Below are 23,824 nucleotides of genomic sequence, written 5' to 3' on the forward strand. Positions count from 1 at the left end.
TTGAAGGAAATAATATATATTGTTCATACAGCTTTAAATTAATGTGCGTATTGTTTTTAATATAGAAATCTTTCTGAATCATCTAAAAATACATTATCTTTGTGACTAATGTACATTTCCTAAAATTAGGTAACTGGTGATTATTTCTACTTGTCAATTTTATATTTTCAATTGAATGTAATAATATAATACATTCAGCTTAAAATAATGTGCCGTTTGTTTTTAATATAGGAACTGTTCTGAAATATGTAAATAACATTATATTTGTTATTAATGTACATTTCGTAAAATTAGGTAACTGCTGATTATCTCTACTTGTGAATTTTTGGGTTTTTAATTGAAGGTAATAATATAATGTACATTCAACTTAAATTAATGTGTCGTTTGTTATTAATATAGAAATTGTTCTGAATCATCTAAAAGAACATTATATTTGTGATTAATGTACATTTCCTAAAATTAGATAATCAGCGATTATCTCTACTTGTTTTGTAATTTCATTTTATTATTACGGACTATGGAGCGGAAGATAAAAAATCAAAAGCGGAGAAAAGTTACTTTTATTTTTCCACCAACTGAAAGTTCCACTGATGGTAAAAATGAGTGTGCTCCATTTACAAGAAATCGTAAATCAGCTTCTATTAACAGTAAATCTAAGTTTATACAATCTTTCGCAAAGAAGATAAATGAAGAAAGTGACGATGATCTTGCAGTTAAGAAAAAAATTGTTTCTGTTAATAAACAAATTGTTACTGCAAAGAAAGAAAGTCCTCAAAAGGGTAAAGTAAGTAATAAGATGGTATTGGGTTCCAAGTGTAAGCAGAAGTTTGATTTCTCTTCGTTTAAAAGTGCATATACGAGAATGTCTCCTACAGGAGTAGTTGAGGTAGTTGAACGTTTGTCATACGAACAGTGGTGCGCTAGAAGAGATTGGATTTAGTGGGCTGTTTTGGTTAAGAGTTCGTTCCATTCCTTTAAAGCTTGGGTGCTGGTTAATTAAGCGGTATAAACCATACCAAAATCCGATCTTCTTGATGGTGAGAAGTTGTACTTGAAGGTTTTACGATGTAAGATCAACATTTGGATTTCCAATAGGCCCTAAAACAGTTGAATTATCCAAAACTCATACTTTTGAATCGAAGAGTTTCAAGAGTTTTATGGCAAATGGAAACAACAATTTGGTATAAAAGATGGACAAGTTCCACTCAAAACGCTTGAGAATTGGTTGATAAATCATGATCATGGTGGTGATGAATTCAAGGTTAACTTTGTTGTGTTTGCTGTTTCTTTGCTAATGAGAAACACGCAAAATCCTTTGGTTAATCATCATGTTTTAAAATCGTTGATGAATGTTGATGAAATCAAAGATTACAATTGGTGTTCCTTTTTGTTAAAAAGTTTGCAAGAAAGCAAGATTGAGTGGGTGGAAAAGGAGACTCACTTCGGCGGGCCAGTGTTGTTTTTGGAGGTAAAAAGTCCCAAAAAATATATTTGAAGTTCATAAATTAATTGAACATTGGAAGGTAGGTTTTCATTCTCTTGTAATTAATTTTTTTTTTTTTTTGCAGCTCATCTATGTTGATCGCGTTGTTCATGTGGAACGAAAAGTTGAAAGAGATTATTATACGTTGGTAGGTTGGACTAGTAGTTTGTTATCATCGAGAGAGAAGGATGAGATGAAAAGCTGTATGTTTGGAAATGGTAAGTTGGAAGCACCAATGGAGGAGGTGGTTGACAATACAGGTGTCGAATCTGTCTATCAAACAAAGGACTACACGGAGGAGTATATTTTTGATCTTGCTAAATGTATAACTAGTTTAGCTCAGAACATATCATCTGTTAAGGCTAATTTAGAAAAAGGAGCATCAATAATTAAGGAGAACAGGACTGCTCAGAAGCTCTGTGATCATGCATTTAGTTTACTCAATTTGTCAAATGAGCACGACTCATGATAGTGAAAGTTCTGTTGGTATTAATGTTGCTGATATTCCAGATGTTGTTCCTGCTGCTGAGACTGATGTTAGTAATCATCCTTTGGTTGTTGAAGCTTTGAATAATATAAACATAACTTTAAAAAATAGTATTCAGGTTGAAAGCATGTCATTGAAGAGGCCGATTTTTTATACATACAAAAAGGTAAATATGTTGATCATATTTTTTGTTATATTATGTTAACTTGGTGCTTAAGTGTATTGTTCTTTAATTTGATACATTTCAACTATTCCAGAAGCCTTGTGCATTGAGAAAAGAAGGTGAATTAGTTGACAATGGGAATGAAGATAACAAGGAAGGGGTGTCAAAAGGAGAGTCAGAAGAAAACAAAGCTTAAACAGTTGAGGTTGAAAATGGGAATGAAGACAACAAGAAAGAGGTGTCAGAAGGGGAGTGTGACAACAAGAAAGAGGTGTCAGAAGGGGAGTGTGAAAATGGGAATGTTGACAACAAGAAAGATGATGACAAAAATGTACGAAATGATTCGAAGCATCTTTATGTTGATAGTGACGTGGAGAATGAGGAAGAAGCCAATACGGATAATCTTATAAATACCCTTGTATGTAGCATGTTATCTGAAGATTATAGTGAATAACCCAAGGCAACCAATCCCAATCCAAGCTTAGATATTAGTACTGAACTTGATTTACTAAGAGGAGACACGACCCATGTATGCAGAGCCATCTAAGTTTCAAGATCGTATTGCGACTACGTCTACTACACCAAGGGAAAAGGCACTGTTCTTGCTAGGTATATTTTATTCTACTCATTATGTTTCTTTTATTTAATCATTCTGTACATTTCGGTTGGTATGTGCATTATTAATAAAGATAATGTACATATGTGTAATTAACTGACTTGTTTTGTGTAACGTCTGAACCAGTGAGAAGCTCTTTGAGTTTAAGAATGTCGTGGGTACCCGATATCTTTTTGCATCTCTAAAACCACCTCGGTATATAGCAGATGTTGTGGTTGATTGTTGGTCGACTTACTTGAATTTCAATGAACTTGAAAGAAAATCTTGAAAGACCACGTCGATTCTTTGCTTCAACCCTCGTATTTGTATGTAAGATTTTATTTCATTCTATATTACAATAATTTTATGTTATACAAGTGTATATTAATAGAATAATATTATGTTCTGTGTGTGCAGCAAGCATTTCAAGGGCAAAGGAAAGAATTCAAATTTGAAAGAGAATTGGAAGTATTCAAGAGGCATTTTAGAAATGAGTTAAATCATGCTGGGATTATTGATGTGACAAAAGTTGATATGGTTAGCTCAAACAATATATATAGTTAATACAAAGTGTTTTCTGCTGCTAATTTACTCTCGTAACAAATTTTATGTCTGTTGTATCTTCTAATCATTTCTTATATAAAACAGTTTTTTTTTCCCAATAATATCCGACAAGCATTTTTACCTGTTCGTATTCAATATGGAGAAGAACAAGTTTGTCATTCTTGATAATCAACAGCATGATGAAACCCCAAAAACTCGTTATGGAAACAAACCTTGGAATATGGTAATTGTTCAGTTGCCTTTCATTGGTTATTTTTTCTTTTACAATGTCATATTTTTTGCACGGTCTCTCTATACAGTTTGATCTGAATTTTTCCATGCAGCGTAATGCTTTGGCAGAATATTTCAATGACATTGTTGATTTGAAGGAAAGAGTAAGAGCAATGGAGCCTGCTGTATTGAAAATGCCTTGGAGAAACCATCAAAATGTTGTTGACTGTGGTATTTACACAATAAAACACATGGAAACGTACAAGGGGGGTTAGTATTGGACTTGTGGGTTGACAAAAAACAACGTAAGTTTCTAAACAATTTATATCCAATAATTGTAAATGTACTTTTGGTTTAATTAAATGATCTTTTTTAAAGTATTAAAAGCACATTCTTGTTTATAAGTTACCTATCCTCAAGATATTTTAACTTTTATAGTTGGATGGACTTCGAATATTGAGAATCAAATATCTTTGCACTTTGGTTTCATCCAAGTGCAACATTGTTTGTGATGACGTTTTAACAAAGGTGAAGCAGTATCAAGAGAAGCCCTTCCCAAAGAAACTGGAATCGTCTGATGAAGAATTCTACGAGGGTGATGAGACTGTTGGGGATGAGAAGATAGAAGATGAGGTAGTTGGAAAGAAAGAGAAGAGTACCGATGATATTGGTGTCCCTAACAACAATGAGACTGTTAGGGTTAAGAAGAGAAGAATGGAGGTAGGTTGTACAGAAGGGAATATTATACCAGATGGCTATGATGCTTCTGAGAAGAATGAGAACATGACAGATGTGAGTAATACAAACGACAAGAGTATAAATTAGCATAATGTGGTTGACAGTGGTGACACTACCAAGGGCGAAGTCATCAACAATGAAAATGTTCATGAACATGAAAGAAGTCAACCAGAGTCTCTGAGCATCCTTGCAAATCGTAATTTACTAAGCACAGATAGATGCATTATTACTCCTCTTACTGAGTTTCAGAATTGCATTGCTGATTATGTGTCGTATAGTAGAGGAAAACATACCGATTTAGCCAGATATATATATATATATATATCTACTAATGTACAATATTTAAATTTAAAATGTTTTATATCCTGTTTTGAGTTAACACTGGTAGTCCTGAACCAGGGAACTTCTTGTGCATGTGGGTGAAATTTCTCTTCGGCGTATTGAAATGGCAACGCTACGACAATCTAAATATTTAACGAGTGATGTGATCGATTGTTGGGCAAAACTTTTGAATGCCAAGGAATCTAGAAGAAACTCTTCCGAGCCTTATCGATTTTTTTTTCACCACAGTTGTGTCTGTAAGTCAAATATTTATATAAACTTATTTCAACAAGTAAATTTTGTAATGTTTTTTCCCTTGATTAACATCAAAAACTTTACTTTTCTTGCATACAGATGATGCTTCATGGAGAACTGGACACTGTTGAAACTTTTATCGTGATTAAGGATATAATGAAAGAAGAGTTTACCCAATTCTCGGTTAACCCAGATAGAATTGATTTGGTTAGCATTGACAATATACACTCTTTCTGATGTTATATTTAATTTGCTTGTTGCCTAATTAAATCTTTTAAAATCTACAGTTCTTCTTCCCAGTTATATATAAAAGGCATTACCATTTACTAGTCATTGACAGCAACAAGTATAAGTTCATCATCATTGATAATGTGCATCGTGACGGAAAACCAAAAGAATTTTTCCACGATAGATCACTGTCTTTTGTAAGATTCTATGCTCTCTTTTGCTTAACAGCACTACATACTGTTCTTATTCATTATTGTGAATGTACAATGACTTTACATAGAGTGTACCTTCCCCAAAAATTTTGGGTCTGTCTTAATTTTCTAATTTTTGTGATATTGTACCTCATAATTATTAGTTTCCTAATGTTTTCTTGCACCCCTTCTCCGCCAAATAATAATGTTCTAGCGAGAATACTTGAAAGACATCGGTGTTTCAAAGGTAAAAGTTGATCGCATTATAAAACTGCAGCCTATTCTTGCAAAGATGAAGTGGAGAAACAACACTAACAAGACTGATTGTGGTGTTTACGTTATGAGACATATGGAGACATTTAAGGGTAATCTAAATTGGACCTGTGGGCTTAAAAAAGGCGATGTGAGTTTCAGAAGTAATACAATTATTTTTAATACATAATTCAGTACACATTTGTACATGTTCTAACCCCTTGTTTTATTTATTTTGCTAGGATGCTCCCCTACTGATTCTGCAAAAGAAATACATTTCATATATGATTTCAACAGAAGGCAATGTATGTTTTGATGTTGTACTAAAGAAGGCAATGGATTTCCGTTCAAACCCACTGTCATGGGAAGAATATGACGATGAAGATGAGGAAGATGCTGAATTGAAGCTGTAAAAACTTTTTTTAGTTTCGTTTGTGACATGTGTGTGAGTAATGTAACATATATTGAGGAAGCTGCGAGTCGTACAACCTGAAGTTTGAAAAAATTTTAATTCAAGAGAGTGTTATATTCCGGAAACAAATTTCAATAAAGTTTATTATGTTCTTGCTGAACAACAATAATGTGTATTGTGCAAAACGCCTTAAAATTATTGTACTCTGGGAAAACAATTCCAATCAAGTTGATGATGTCCCTGCAGAACAACAATAATGAACCTTTAATACAAATGTGATATACTTTGGCTATAAGAGTAATGTACTTTGGCTATAAGAGTAATGTACATACAAGCCTTTAAGAATGTTCCTTGCATAACAACAATAATGATCCTTTAATACAAATGTAATATACTTTCCCTATAAGAGTAATGTACTTTGGTAGTAAAATCTAATTGTGCATACAAGCCTTTAAGAATGTTCTCGTAGTGTATATTATGGATGTCTATCCTTGAATCAAAAATTTGCACCTTCCACTTCGTTATCAGATTCATCTTCCTCATCGTCGTCCTCCACATCATCAGATTCATCTCCTTTATCGTTGTCATCTTCATGGTAGTATTTGGTGAATATGCAACAAAATGTAAATTAAATATCAGATTTTATAAAGAGAAAATGGCCAAAATGAACAACTAAATTGATAATAGATTTAATGTCAACCAAATATACATTGTTGAAATTCTCATCTGTGCCTTCAGAACAACCATAATTTTCATTGCACAAAGAGCTTATGTGCCTCCATATAAGATTGATGATTTTGGAAGGTAAACACTAAGCGCTATGCTTGTATAATTTAATAATTATTTAACATTAATGTAATATGCTTTAATAAGAAACCAAATTATACATACCTGTCAGATGGTTTGTTTCTTTGCAAGTCCTAGAGTTGTGTCCTTGGCGGCCACATGTTTTGCAGTACCTCTTCTCTTTTCCTCTCTTCTTTAGGGCTTTTAACATTTGTGATTCAATTCTCTTGCCCTTGGTCCTACCCTTGTTTTTAGATTTTTTAGGAACATGAATCACCAACTTCTCAGGTATTTTGCAGCCCACGTACTTTTCTATTTCTTTCATCTTGTCTTTCTTCTTTGCTTTGGTACACTTCATTACTAATCATATCCAATATAATATCTCTCAGTTTTTCAATCAAAAGCTTCATGTCGTTATCATCACACTCGCTACGCCGACACAAGAATAAACCTCTTGCCACACACTCAAGACTCAAACTTTTCCTGGTTGAAAACTTTTGAAAGACATCTATCGTTTTCCATCTTTGTCAAAGACAGGCTTACTCATTGCGACTTTTTTGTCCATCTTTGCATTATGTACTGTTCGGTATTTTACAAAATCTTGGTTGTGTAGAATCCAAAGGCGGTGCACACAACAAGCCCATTCTCTGAAACATAGAACAGGAACAAGTAATCTCCATGTTATCTGGTGAATATGCTACGTTCCATGACATATTTGGCATCTGCAAGTCTGTTAGAATATAAATTTTTGTCTCATCAATCTTCTCCACATCTTTAAAACGGCAATCGACAAAGTCGCAACCAATTCTGTTTGGATGTCTTTGAAAATGTTGTGCGAGTACATTTCAGAAGCATGGACTTCAAGGTTTGACTTTGTTTTCCGTGGGATTTCGAGTGTTTATTGTCACTTTGTTCAATTTGGATCTGCTTGTGTCTTTGTGCTTCCAAGGCACTCTCATAGCACACCCAAAACTCAACAAGGGTCAAATGAGGTGTGAGGAACCTGTCAAAGAAACTGTTTTCACTCTCGGACCTAGAAGTAACCCTCATCAAGCCGGACATTGAAATATCTTTAAAATAGGCGGGATCCACTTGTTCCCGAGATCGTACAAATCTGAAAACCACTCGTGTTCTACAAGTTGATAATCAGTCATTATCTTCCCCCATTGTTCTTCGAATTCATCAGGCTCAAGTTGGTTGTTCCCAACACACCTATTGAGCCTGGTCTTAAAATCCTCATCTTGAAACAGTTGATAACTGACTTTCTCTCTTAGTTTCTTCATTATGTGCCACATGCACAGTCTGTGTGTTGACTCCTTAAACGCTTCCGGGACTACCGACTTCATTGATTTGTCCTGATCAGTAATTATAATTCTCGGTTGGCACCCGCTCATTGCTTCCAAAAATGTCTTGAACAGCCATGTATAACACTCAATACTTTCATCACCTATCAACCCAGCTCCAAACGTTATGCACCTTTTGTGGTGATCAACTCCTGTGAAAGGCACAAATACCATATCGTACTTGTTTGTTCCATATGTAGCATCTGCTGATAAAACCTCACCGAACAGCATGTAGTTCTTTATGCAGATCGGATCTGCCCAAAACACTCCAGCCAGACACTTGTTTTCATCTACTATAAAATCAAAGTAAAATGAACTGCATGTGTCTTTTCTCCCAATAAGATTTTCAACAAACATTTGTGCATCAAAATTACCAATGTAGGTTTTTATGTCCCTGACAAAGTTTTTGAAATCAACCTCAGTAGCCCCAATGTTGTCGTAACCTCCACACAGCTCCTTCCAACCTCTATAGGCTTTCACATCACCTAGTTTTAGCACCTTTACCTTTGTGACAAATTGCTTCTGTACCTCTGTCATTTTTCGGTTTACTTTCAAGAATATTGTAGATTCAAAGAAGCAAGTGGATGGTTATGCGCTTCATCGAATCTGGTAACAATATAAGTTCCATTTTCTTGGTATTTAAACTGCACTAATGCACGACAATCAATTCTTGTAATCGGCCTCACACGGCTTATGTCAGTCACATCAGATTCTGCATCATTCTCAGCAGTATCGGTATCAATATCAGCCCTCTTCCTTTTTTTACTTTCCTTTACACCTTGCCTATTGCAGACAACATTCCTTAATGCAAAACTGTTTGGTAACTCATTGCCTTTAATCCTTTTTGTTGTTGCAAGTCTTGGCGTAAACCCACAGATTGTACAATATTCTTTGTAGAATAACTCTGCTGATTCTAGCGTTTCGAATACTTGTCCTACTTTAGGTTTCTTTTCCTCTGGACAGAATGGAATGTACTGGAGTGCATTTAATGTTTCAATTCTTTTCCTTGGTGTTTTAAAGCTTTTATTTGTAGAAGAAGACGTAGTTGCATCACTTGTACTCATTGTCTGGTTCAACAGTAGTTAAGTAAGTAAGTATATTGAATATTATTGCATCAATAATGCAGTAATCCAATTCTAATATGCTCTACAAAGATTGGCAATTTATTTCGTACAAATAAAGGTTCATATATAATGTATTCCTGCGAATGTCCATTATCATGCCTTTAAACGAACATTTATTTTACTGCTAATGTTCATAGGAAATATTGTTGTCCATTTTGATAGAGCATATATAAAATGTATTGAATGCTAATGACATTAAACAAAGAAATAGTCATAATATTATTTCATTAATATTAGAAAAATATTTACAAAAGCCATTTAAGGCTTTCAAAATGGTAAAGCCTACTAAGGCCTATACTGAAAAGAAAAAAAAAAAACACACACACACAAGATAATACCAAATAACCATAAACACAAGATAACACAACATATTTCTAAACTAATCTAACAGTCGGAGTCATAATAACCCTCATCCCCAGACTATTCCTCAATTTCATATTCTTCTTCTCTTTGCTTTAAAAATTGTCGTTCTTGTCTTTTGTGATGTCTAATTATTTCTGCACGACTAGACATAGTCGTGCAGATGCAGAATCTGTCAAGGAGCCGATAATTCTTTGTGATAGTTATTACACCATTTTCATTTTCGTGAACCGCGCCTCGGTAATAATCCCTCTCCTTTACCTCTGGCTCCGTCCCTATAAGGAACCACTTTGACCAGCCCTTGCACACCATGGCCATGTTTCTCTTTTCTTCCCTCCCAAGTCGCTCAAACAAAATCCGGAGGAATGCCTGAGTAGTAAGGTAATGATGTAAAGGATGACTGGGAGATGGTACATCCATCTCCACAGGAATGTCATCTCCATCAAACCAGTTTGAAGAAAACTGGCTTACTTTCCATTCCCTATAATGGGCCATGAAATTTTGTTTGTAAGCAGCATTCTTGTAGGGAACTATCGTGCATTTTGAGTAGTCCATTGTTTTTTTATTTAAGAAAATTAAATACTTTTCTGAAGAGATTAAAAGTTTTGGTTATTGGAAAAGGTAGGATGGAAAACTAGTTGTGTACTCTTGGGTTTATATAGTGGATTAATTGATTATAAGAGATTAAATTCTGTGAACAGTTGTGTCTTTTCAACTAACACAAACATAATCATGGTAATTAATAAATTGGGTGAAGTTGTCTATGTTACTTTAATCTATTGCATAAAACAGTATATGCACATTATGAAAATACGTAATGGACATTTGAATTAAACTGAATTCACATTTATTTTCCAAATAATGTTCCATGTTCTTTTTTAAATAATTTAATGTACCTTTAAATATAATATAATGTACATTTTCCAAACAGTGCTTAATGATATTTTAGTTGTACCTAATTATCAGAAAATGCAAATTACGAATATAGATAGTTGACAATGTATTTTATGGAACATGTGTTTTTATAATTAATATAATGTACATTTAGAAGTAATATTCAAATTAATGTGAATAATTGCGTCTTTTCACCACATAAGCAAGTTATTTCGTACAAATAAAGGTTCATATATAATGTATTCCTTCGAATGTCCATTATCATGCCTTTAAAGGAACATTTATTTTACTGCTAATGTTCATAGGAAATATTGTTGTCCATTTTGATAGAGCATATATAAAATGTATTGAATGCTAATGACAGTAAACTAACAAATAGACACAATACTATTTCATTAATATTAGAAAAATATTTACAAAAGCCATTTAAGGCTTTCAAAATGGTAAAGCCTACTAAGGCTTATACTGAAAAAAAAACACAAGATAATACCTAATAACCATAAACACAAGATAACACAACATATTTCTAAACTAATCTAACAGTCGGAGTCATAATAACCCTCATCCCCAGACTGTTCCTCAATTTCATATTCTTCTTCTCTTTGCTTTAAAAATTGTCGTTCTTGTCTTTTGTGATGTCTAATTATTTCTGCACGACTAGACATAGTCGTGCGGATCTGAAATCTGTCAAGGAGCCGATAATTCTTTGTGATAGTTATTACACCATTTTCATTTCCGTGAACCGCGCCTCGGTAATAATCCCTCTCCTTTACCTCTGGCTCCGTCCCTATAAGCAACCACTTTGACCAGCCCTTGCACACCATGACCATGTTTTTCTTTTCCTCCCTCCCAAGTCGCTCAAACAAAATCCGGAGCAAAGGCTGAGTAGTAAGGAAATGATGTAAAGGACTACTGTGAGATGGTACATCCATCTCCACAGGAATGTCATTTCCATCAAACCAGTTTGAAGAAAACTGGCTTACTTTCCATTCCCAATAATGGTCCATGAAATTTTGTTTGTGAGCATCATTCTTGTAGGCAACTATCGTGCATTTTGAGTAGTCCATTGTTTTTTTTTTAAGAAAATTAAATACTTTTCTGAAGAGATTAAAAGTTTTGGTTATTGGAAAAGGTTTTAGAAATGAAGGTAGGATGGAAAAGTAGTTGTGTACTCTTTGGTTTATATAGTGGATTAATTGAGTATAAGAGATTAAATTACGTGAATCGTGTCTTTTCAACTGCCACAAACATAATCATGGTAATTAATAAATTGGGTGAAGTTATCTATGTTAGTTAAATCTCTTGCATAAAACAATATATGCACACTATAAAAATACGTAATGGACATTTGAATTAAACTGAAAGCACATTTATTTTCCAAATAATGTTCCATGTTCTTTTTTAAATAATTTAATGTACCTTTAAATATAATATAATGTACATTTTCCAAACAGTGCTTAATGATATTTTAGTTGCACCTAATTATCAGAAAATGCAAATTATGAATATAGATAGTGGACAATTTATTTGATGGAACATGTTTTTTTATAATTAATATAATGTACATTTAGAATTAATATTCAAATTAATGTGAATAGTTGTGTCTTTTCACCACTTAAGCAAGTTACAAACCGTCATTTGACATATTGAACAGTTGCAAGACCACTTGCAAAAGGTAATAATTACTTGCACATCCTTATTATATATAATGCACATTTCACTAAGACTGATTGGACATTTCCTTATGAAACGTGTACAGCACAACACAACACATTATTTTTACATGCAAAATTACTTTTCAGTTACTTCAAATTGCACACTTTTCCTTTCTCATTATTTTTAGTACATTTTTTCTCACCACAAAGTACATTTGCATTTATCATCCTCCTAAAACCAAACAAACAAACTATAAACCCTAATTTAACACTTTTCATTATAAAATTAATGTTTTGTGGTTATGTATATTAAATCTAGTTAACTAAATTTAATCAAATCCGAAATTAAGTTGAATTTGATTAAATTCAACTTTAACATCATCATAAAATCAATTCAACAACGATTCAGAAAGGAATTAAATAACATTGAATGAACATACCTCAATATTGATCGAGAAAACAATAATTCCAGATGAATGACCAAATCAATTCCGATTTTTCTTACAAAGTTTTGATCTTGAAATAATTGAATAGCTGATGAATGCAAAAGTTTGAACAAATTGACTCGATTTGCGCTTGAACACAAAGAATTAATGATGAATAAACGATTTTAGATCACTAAATTTGATATCGAAAGACAAAAATTTACAAATTAAGGAAGGATTAATGATGAAATTGATTGATTTTGTTTCGTGTGGTTTAATTTTGTTACGTAGGCTTGATATTGCTGACATGTACAGTCTTATTTTTTGTTTTCCGTGAAATTTTAAGAGAAGCGCGTCTAATCTCAGTAAATCAGTCTTATTTGATGGACGGTTGAGAGTTGTTCTCACGGTTCTCACGATAAGCCCCGTTCTCACCGGAACTCTACCCTAATAATAATAATAATAATAATAATAATAATAATAATAATAATAATAATAATAATAATAATAATAATAATAATAATAATAATAATAATAATAATAATAATAATAATAATAATAATAATAATAATAATAATAATAATAATAATAATAATAATAATAATAATAATAATAATAATAATAATAATAATAATAATAATAATAATAATAATAATAATAATAATAATAATAATAATAATAATAATAATAATAATAATAATAATAATAATAATAATAATAATAATAATAATAATAATAATAATAATAATAATAATAATAATAATAATAATAATAATAATAATAATAATAATAATAATAATAATAATAATAATAATAATAATAATAATAATAATAATAATAATAATAATAATAATAATAATAATAATAATAATAATAATAATAATAATAATAATAATAATAATAATAATAATAATAATAATAATAATAATAATAATAATAATAATAATAATAATAATAATAATAATAATAATAATAATAATAATAATAATAATAATAATAATAATAATAATAATAATAATAATAATAATAATAATAATAATAATAATAATAATAATAATAATAATAATAATAATAATAATAATAATAATGTAGTGGGTAAGAGAGAGGTATGAGTATTGTCAACCTTTGATTGGTCGAGATTAAAAATAGTCTCACATATGAAAATGTGACGGTCTATTGCTAGACGGAAATTCACCTTAAACCTACTATAATTTAAGACAGAGCTTTATTATTATTATTGTCGCTATTAATATTATCCGACAAAATATTTATTTTATATAAACAAGCTTGTGAAATATAACTTTTATAAAATTTATGTTCAAAAGGAGATTAATTAAATTAAATAATCTAAAAATCTAAAATAAAGTAATTAAACGGTTAAATAAATTTTAAATGTCAAAATGAGAAATACTTTCAAAAACATTAATGAAAAGTTTTCAAAAGTATAAGTCTCATTCATGGAGCGAAATTGCTCTTGTTTTGCACACAAGAACGCTAACTTTCCAAGTCAAAGACAAATTTAAAACAAAAATCACTCGCCGACAAGCGTAGAACAAGTTATCAAACGTCTCTAATACCGAGTTCTAACATCCGATAAACGTTAAAATCAAAAGAAAAGGTAATCCACTCAAATTTGCTTTTGCAAAAGCCAAAATAGAAATAAGGGTTTCAGTTTTAAACTCAAAAGGGAGTCAACACTACTACAAATACAGGCAACTACAACGGCCCTTTAACAACGCTTATTCACGAAAATCATCAAAACACGTTGTAGAATTGATGCCGCGAATTTTACCAAACTTAATTACAACGGTTACGTATTGGTAACAAATTTGTTATTGGTTTTAACAACGGGTCATACTTTCAAAACCGTTGTTAATATAAAAACAATAACAACGGTTAAATTTTAACCGTTGTTAATAATTTGGCGCAAAATTATTGAAAAGTAATTACAACGGTGTGTTTAGAACCCGTTGTTAATACCTTTTAACAACGGTTGTAGACTCAATAACCGTTGTTATTAATGTTATGGAAATCTTAAAAACAACAGATTGCTTTATTCTGCTATACGCTACAAAACACAAACACAAGCTAATACTGCTACTATATCATCCTCCATTCCTCCCTGATCGTCTCTCTGTCTTCATCTCCGTCACTGTTGTCACCGTCTTCTCTCCCTCATCGTGTTTATCAATCAGGTATATATATGTTTCTTAGCAACGCTTATAGATATAGGATTTTTTGGGTTATTATCTAATTTGTTGATAATTTAGCTTAATTACTTTCTTGAATTTCGTTTATTTGTTTGCTTATTATTGTATTTTCTGAATTAGTTGCCTATTATTACGAATGTAGAATAATGACTCGAACTTGGATGATTGATGCAAATATGAGTGACCGCACCTACAAGGATGGTTTAGCTGAATTTTATGAATTCGTTTCGAACAATTTGAAAGGTTCTTCTAGTATTGCATGTCCTTGTGAAAGATGTGGTAATATTAGCTATATGGCTTTTCCGGACGTTAAAATACACCTAGAAAAGTGGAGATTTAGTCGATCCTATACACGTTGGATTTTTCATGGGGAATCATTAGAGGAAGAGAATAACTCTGAAGAAGATGATGTTGAGGTACACGAAAGGCTAACTGATGATCCTGAGTTTGCCGAGTTTTTTGAGTTGGAAGAGTTGGAAATAGAGAAGTTAAATGTTGGGTCTATAGATAATGAAGAGAATGATGATGGGTCGATTGCTTTTGAAGATGTAGGTGATGACACTAGTAGTTGGGATGACCTTAACAACATGTATGAGAAGTAGTGTGAGTCTGAAGCACCTCTGTATCCTAGTTGTAAGTTCACAAAAATGTCGGCTGTGGTGAAGTTGTATAATATCAAGGGGGCAAATGGGGTGAGTGACACGTGTTTCACTAGTTTTTTAGCCTTGATAAAGGAGTTGCTTCCTGATGGTAATGTTCTACCTGTTAAGACATATGAGGTGAAAAAACTAATAAGAGGAGTGGGTATGAAATATGATAAAATACATGCATGTCCAAATGATTGCATATTGTATCGGAAATTATATCAAAACTTAACCAATTGCCCTAAATGTTTGGAGTGGCGTTATAAGGATAAGGAAGGGATCCCGGTTAAGGTGTTGTGGTATTTTCCATTGATACCAAGAGTCATAAGGATTTATGCGAATCCCGATGATTCAAAAATGTTAACTTGGCATGAAACAGGAAGAATGAATGATGGAAAGCTAAGACACCCGGCAGATGGTATGCAATGGAAATCGTTCGACGCTAAGTATCCCGAGTTCGGCAATGAACCTAGAAACTTACGTCTAGCGCTGTCCACTGATGGAATGAACCCACACGGAAACATGAGTAGCCAACATAGTACTTGGCCAGTATTGTTGGCTATTTATAACTTACCTCCATATGTGTGCATGAAAAGAAAGTATTTGATGTTGTCGTTGTTAATTTCCGGCCCTAAACAACCTGGAAATGATATAGATGTATATTTGGAACTTCTTCTAGATGATTTGCGATTGTTGTGGGATAGTGGGATAGAAGTATTTGATGCATATAAGAACGAAACTTTCAATTTGAGAGCGGTGTTATTGTGTACAATAACTGACTATCCGGCTTATGGCGACCTTTCTGGGCACACAGTTCATGGGAAAGAGGCTTGTCCATTGTGTGGGGAGGATATCCAGTCTGAATACTTGAAGTCTTCTCGTAAGTATGTGTATATTGGAAATAGGAGGTTCTTGTATCATGACCATTGTTATCGCAAGATGCAGAAAGCATTCAATGGAAGACAAGAACTTCGTCAACCTCCTAGAATTTTGAGTGGGCATGAAGTTTATCAGAAAGTAAAGCATATTGAGATAGATTTTGGGAAGAAGAGCGGCTCTAAATTGTCTACTCGTGGGTATAAGAAAAGATCCATATTTTTTGATAAACTTCCATATTGGCCTGACCTGGAGGTCAGGCATTGCCTCGATTTCATGCACATTGAGAAAAATGTCTGTGATAATATTATCAATACCCTTCTGAATGTTCCTGGTAAAACAAAGGATAACGCCGCAGCTAGGGAAGATATGAAAATGATGGGTATTAGGCTAGAGTTGGCACCACAAAAGAGAGGTAATCGTACATTTTTACCGCCAGCAGCTTATACCCTTTCACGAAATGAGAAAAAAGAGTTATCTGCATGCTTGAATGGAATTAAAGTGCCACATGGTTATTCGTCGAACATCAAAAGCCTAGTGTCGATGCAAGACCTAAAACTCACCGGGTTAAAGTCACATGATTGTCACACTTTGATGCAACAATTACTACCTGTGGCTATTCGTTCCATTTTACCTGAAAAGGTAAGATATGCTATAACTAGATTCTGTCTCTTCTTCCAGTCCATATGCGAGAAAGTCATCGATCCCGATGACGCGGATTCATTGCATGACCTCGTTGTAACCTCTCTTTGTCAGTTGGAAATGTATTTTCCACCCTCTTTCTTCACTATCATGATTCATCTGACCATTCACTTGGTTAGGAAGATTTTGTACCTTGGGCCCGTGTACTTGAGATACCAGTATCCTTTCGAAAGATTGATGAAAGTCTACAAGGACTATACACCTAATCGGTATCGTCTGGAAGGTTGTATTGCTGAACGCGCTATTTTAGACGAAGCTCTTTCATATTGTTACGCTCATCTCTCCCCTGAGGAGTTGATTGGCGTTCCTAAGAATCGTCATAGTGACTGGATGACCGGAAAAGGTATTAGGGGCCGGGTTGAAAAAATTATGACACGTGAAATGTTGCATTTAGCACACACGTATGTGCTAAACAACGAAGATGAGGTGCAACCTTATATTCAACAACACAAAGATGAGCTCAAATACGATCACCCAAACAAGACCGAGAAGTGGATTGCGAACGAGCATACGAAGACGTTTGCAGAGTGGTTTAGGAATATTGTCTTAGAGTGTACGGATCAAACTGGTGATGACATCTCTCCTAGGTTACTACGTCTTGGTTTAGGTCCAAATGTCAGGTTCACCTTTTACAACAGTTTTGCCATTAAAGGATATACTTTTTACACCCGCGAGCAAGATGAGTTGAGCACAATGCAAAATAGTGGTGTGCGTTCTGAATTTGAGGCAATGCACTTTGCTACTTTAAAAGATAAAAAGCCTATTTGGGGAAAATGCCTTTATTATGGTGTTATTCAAGAAATATTGGTACTAGATTACATTGATTTCACAATGCCTTTGTTTCGATGTAACTGGGTTTATAACAACATCCATTGTGTCCGAAAGGATAAGATGGGATTTACGTTGGTCAATCTGGGTAAGGTTGGCAATAATAAGGATGATCCTTTCATAATGGCATCCCAAGCTAAACAAGTGTTCTATGTCACCGATCCTATGGATAAAAAGTGGTCTGTTGTACTGTCTATAAGGAGTAGAAGGAGTAGTCCATCCGATAATGGTGATGATGATCAGGATGTCGTTTTTTAGGGAATGGATCACTCTACCACTGTATCTTATTTCGACGATGTTGACACTGATCATGAGGACACTGAAAGCATCTATATGCGTGATGACCATGGTGAAGGTATTTGGGTTAACGAAGAAACTATGACATCCAAGAAACGTCCCCGATCCTGAGATAGTTCATCAGGACACAGTGATATGGACGACCAACATTTGGAGTCATTTTCAGACCAATAATTTGATGGTTTAATTTATTTGTAAATCAATCATAGTCATTGTTAAATAAAAATTCCCAAATTTGTTGTAGCTTAGATATGCTGGTGTTGGTGTTGAAATTGCTGAATAATGTTGATCTTATTATTAGATGTGGATGCTGGTGTTGAAATTGCTGAATAATGTTGCAGTATGTGGTGCTTCTGCTGTTACAGTATGTATTGTTACATGTTTGGACTGTAATAGAATTACAGTAATTTTTAAAAAAAAAAAAAGAGATTCAACAATAACAACGGTTATAGTTACATTACCCGTTGTTATTACAATCAACAACGGTTATATTTAAATTACCCGTTGTTAATACTTTCAACAACGGTTGTAGTTCCCCTACCCGTTGTCATTGATTTTTTTGACATATTTCATTTTGGCGCAAATTTGGTGAAAATATATTACAACGGATATATTTTAACCGTTGTAATAAAGATTTGACAACGGTTGACTTTTATTGACCCGTTGTTATTAACATATAACAACGGTTTGGCTTTGAGAACCCGTTGTCAATAGTTTGTCTTAATAAAAAACTAATTTACAAACACATACAGCATACCATACACAAACACACACAACACCAGTTCAACCGTTGGTATCCTGAGTTTATTCTTCTCTCTTCCTCGCTTTTTACTTTCTCGTCGCCAGCCGTCGCCCAGTTTCCGACGCCCAGATTCCGTTGTCTTCCATTATCATCCTGCTCGTTCTCTTTATCATCATCATCATCAGGTATGTTCACTTTAATTTTGTGTTTCGTCATTAGGGTTTTAAGACGATGATCATCTTTTTTCTTTTTCATGCATCTGTTTGTTTTACGTCTTCTTTGTTATCTTTATCATCCCGCATCATCTACTTCACTCCTCTTATTAGGGTTTAGGATTTTAGAAGCTCAATATGTTGTTTTAAATTTTTATTCCTATTAGGGTTTAGGGTTTTAGATAATACTCTGCATGTAAGTACGTTGTTAAGTTGTTCATTTCCTATATCATTCATATTTGGGTTTTAGGATTATCATGGGTGAAAAACGGAAAAGAAGTCAAAAGAACAATAAGCCTGGGCATAATAAACCTGGTGAGAGGGGTGCTACGAAGTGCCAGAGATGCCTTGCAGCTATAGCCGCTAAAGAACCGATGGAAATAACATGGAGTGAGAAGGGTTTCCCTACTGGTCCAAATGCGGGTTTTTTATCCAGTTGGATTGGATGTTGCACAAGATAGTTTGTGCCTATCCATTTAGATGATTTTAGAAATTTGAATCCAAAACTGGCGGAGTTATACTTGGCTCGTGTAAAGGAAGCCTTTATTATACCCGATGAAAGCCATGATAAGTATTTTATGCATAAGGCAGCGGATGTCCACATGCAGTGGAGGTGTGACGTTGCTAAGTATTGGTTGTATGTGGACAAGGTAAAGGGGGAGATGCGTAAGAGCCCACCGGGAGACAATAAGTGTCCCACCATCAGTCAGGAACAATGGGATCTTTTCAAAGAGATGAGAACTACTGAGAAGTTTCAGGTTAAATATCCTCGCCTTTTAACGATTTACCTATCATTTTTTTAATTAATGAGTCCTTTATATAATCTTTTTATTATCTCATCTACTTGCGCTTTTATATAATTATTTGAAGGCTGTTAGCAGAAGAAATCGTGCTAACATTTCATGCAAGAAGGGGAAATGGTATGGTTCTCGAGGCGATTCTGAGAAAGATAGAAGAGAACCTCGTAAGTAGCATGCATTATTCCCCGGCCTGTGAGACTTTATTTTTTTAATCACACTTGGACTTGCATTGATACACATTTACATGTATAAATGTTACCATGTTAATGTGTAGGTGGCAAAGGGAGTGACCAACTTGGATCGGCATGTAACTTATAAAGAAGGGCACACGCCTAAAGGATCTCGGTCGTCGCGTGACAAATATGATGAGGAAGTGTTGGCCAACATAGTAAGCATTATTTTATTAAGACGAGTTCATTACTAACTTTATTATTTTAGTCACAAATATAATTTGAAGTTTATTTAATATATTATAGGACAACGTATTGAAAGATGTAGAAGAAGGGAAATTCACTCCCAGTGGTCGTAATGACGTTCTTGCTAGAGCGATCGACCGACCCGAACATCCAGGTCGTTTGAGGGGCGTCCCGTTACAGGTTGGAGTAACGAAATATTATGGGACAACTGCCCCGATAAAGAAGAAAAGGAAGACTAAGTCTGAGAAGGCTGACATGGTACCATTAATTCTATTATTTTCATTTAAGTTCAATTCACATGTTATTGTTGGGATAAAAATTGCTGAAACATTACATTCTTGGCACACAGCTTCAGTTAATGGCATCCGTACTACTAAAGTTGAATGCTGGAGGCAAGCTTTCCGAAGAAGAAGTGAAGATGATGGAGGATGTCATTAACAAAGGGGGTAATAAGGTACAACAGATTGGTCAAGAGGCCGCTACTACCTTGGAAATACATGAGAAGGAAGTCTCGGTCAACGAGATTCAGAAAGATCGGTACCTAATGCTTCAAGTCAGAACAACTAAAGCCGATCAGGTACCACCTAATACTTCCTTAATTTTCTTTTCTTTTTTTTTGGTTAAGATCAGGGGGTGTGTTCCCTGCCAGCTCTAATGTAACTTCTGACATCGTGCCATTGGTTTATTTTATTAGGTAAATAATGGGTCTGAAAAGGAGATGCAACTTGAGAAGACAGTGCTGAAAAACAAAGATAGATCCCCTTCAAGTCGGTTCCCTGTTTTCGATAAGGTATGCATACATGAAGTGTTTAATTAGTTAAATTTATATGAATTCTATTAAATTTTGGGATATAATAATGTATGTGTATATTCTTGGTAGTAAACAAGAGGGTAGTAGTTATTCTTGCTGACCCTAAATTCGAAAATCCAAATGTGCGTGTTGGCCGGGGTCTCGTAGAAATGCAAACCAAATCAGCAGCGGTAACTGTAGTAGTTCATGGCGAAAAACTTTTGCCGAATCATAGAAAAGTAGAGATAACTAGTCTTTACAGGCCATAAAAACTTTCAACTGCCTGTCCCAGTTCGTGACGACATTACCATTTTGGGAGATGCGGTTGGGAGTTTCATCCAATGGCCTGAAACTCACATCTACTTGGCTCGGTCGTCTCCGCCTCGGAAAGTAAAAGCGATTGAGGTTAGAAGAAATACCTTTATATATATGTTACATTTTTAATTGTTGAATGTTTTTATATGTTAAATTTATATGTTATTTTTTTTTTGTAGGGAACAAAAAAGCCGGCTTTGGCGGATAAGCCTAATGTCCGGGGACTTGATGAGGTATTTAATTAACTTCTCCATTTTTATGAAAACCTCCCTTTAATTTTTTTTGTTTCTGTATTTCTAAAAAGCATGGAAATTTTTTGTATGTAGGGAACAGAAAAGCCGGCTAAGGCGGATAAGCCTAAGTCCCCGGACATGCCAACTACCTCGTCCAGACAACAACTTGATGAGGTATTTAATTAACTTCTCTATTTTTATGAAAACCTCCCTTTAATTTTTTTTGTGTCTGTAATTTCTAAAAAGCATGGAAATTTTTTGTATGTAGGGAACAGAAAAGTCGGCTCAGGCGGATAAGCCTAAGTCCCCGGACATGCCAACTACCTCGTCCAGACAACAACTTGATGAGGTATTTAATTAACTTCTCCATTTTTTTAAAAACCTCGCTCCCTTATATTTTGTCTGTATTTCTAAAAAGCATGCATGGTAATTTTGTGTAGGGGACAAAAAAGACTGATAAGCCTAAGTCCCCTGCTACTACTACCTCATCATTGAAAGAGCAAGTTGACGAGGTATTTAGTTAAGTACGCTTTTATTTTTATTACTCCAACTAGGATATGTTACCTTTGGATTTTTTATTATTTTAATTATCTACATGTGTAGGCTGGTGGTAGTAGCACAAAATCAAAGAATCATTATTTCCCCGACCTGAAAAAAGTTAGGCATTTAAACGACACACAATATAGTGGGAAGGATTACATGTAAAAAGTAAGAACGACCACGATGAGGAAACTGCATGAGGAGGTTGGCCGTCGCATAGAAACCGAGCAATTGATAATTATTCCGCTCGAGGAGGATATTCTAGGGGTTGAGCGCGAAGCACTTATGTCATGGGATATGCTAGCCATTTGGGCTGGCCTAGACCTGATTGATGTCCAACACGTATTTGTTTGGATGAAGTAAGTTTCTTAATAAATAATTTTATATTCTAATATTCTGACTACTAGATAGTGTTTTAATTAAATACCAGAATTAATACCGTAATAATGTAGGATATTGAAATTGAGAGTGATCCCTGAGAAGAACATTCCAGCTGATCAATACGGATTCCTGTGCCCATATGTTTTATCGTTATTTATTCCGCAATTCTTGTTCGAAGAATGGGTAGATTATATTGCTCAGCAATTGGCGACGCCCAAGAAGCTGATTTTTGCCGCTTATAATGAAAAAGGGTAATAAACAAATTAATATTACGTTTTCCCCTATAATTGCATTTTCATAACTAATATATGTACTTGTTAATAATGATGATGTCTCTTGATGTAGGACTCATTGGGTGCTAGCAGCCATCATGCCGACAAAGAAGAAAGTCTTTTGGTTGGACTCTATACATAATCCACCAAGCGAGACTTTTAAGCGCTTGATTAATAAGTAAGTTTATAATACTGATTTATTTATAATAACATTAAGTTTCAATTTTTATTTATAGCAAAAAGCTCATTTTTGCCCCTAAAAAAATGAGTGTCTGCCTCTTTTTTTTTTTAAAAAAAAAGGGCCTTTGAGAAGAGAAGAGCTAACGAGCAGGATCAACCCATGAAAGATTCTGTTGATGGCCCTGATTTTATTACGATAACAGGGGTACGTGCTCAAATACAATACATTAAGTGCAAAAATTTGTGTTTAATACTAATACAATACCTAAAGTTCAAGATTCTTATGTGAGCCTTCTCTCGTCTGTTTGTTTTTATGTAATAATAGGCCCTCGCCAAATGGGATAGCATACAATGTGGATACTACGTTTGTAGGTTCATGTTGGAGATTATTAGGCGAAGATATATCCTTATTCCAGAAAAGGTTAGTAATTTAATAATGTGTTTATTACTTTTTTAAATTAGAGCCGATGTTGTCTTGCTTCTTTGCTATACCATGATGTTGCTATGCGGTATTTGATGTTGTTACAATAATGTCTTGTCTTTGTTTTTTCCGCAATATGTAATCAACCCGTCACAAGAGATTCAGTAGTACTCAAGTGTAGATATAGACGAGGTAAGGGACATGTTGGGCAAATACGTCTTAGAAAATAGAAATGCATGATACTCGAGTTTAGATCGGGTTATTAGTAAAAAATTTGTTGAAGTTAGGGCATCTTTGATTAGTTCATGTAAATTTAACTCCTTGTAAGTATATATATATATATATATATATATATATATATATATATATATATATATATATATATATATATATATATATATATTGCATCAAGTGAGTCTAGTTATCTTAGGTGAGTCTAGCATTTTAATCTCAACCATTCGATTTTAAACAAATGAATG

At 33.8% G+C, this 23,824-nt stretch overlaps 1 protein-coding gene across 1 annotated transcript; it reads right to left on the reverse strand.

Annotated features, from left to right (window-relative positions):
* Positions 1-7,734: 7,734 nt before the first annotated feature.
* LOC141607872 (protein FAR1-RELATED SEQUENCE 5-like) lies at positions 7,735-8,565 on the reverse strand. Its single transcript, XM_074427221.1, has one exon. The coding sequence runs from the start codon at positions 8,563-8,565 to the stop codon at positions 7,735-7,737; it is 831 nt and encodes a 276-aa protein (XP_074283322.1).
* Positions 8,566-23,824: the final 15,259 nt, after the last annotated feature.

The sequence above is a fragment of the Silene latifolia genome, chromosome 10 (assembly GCF_048544455.1).
Source record: "Silene latifolia isolate original U9 population chromosome 10, ASM4854445v1, whole genome shotgun sequence".
NCBI classification, from domain to species: domain Eukaryota; kingdom Viridiplantae; phylum Streptophyta; class Magnoliopsida; order Caryophyllales; family Caryophyllaceae; genus Silene; species Silene latifolia.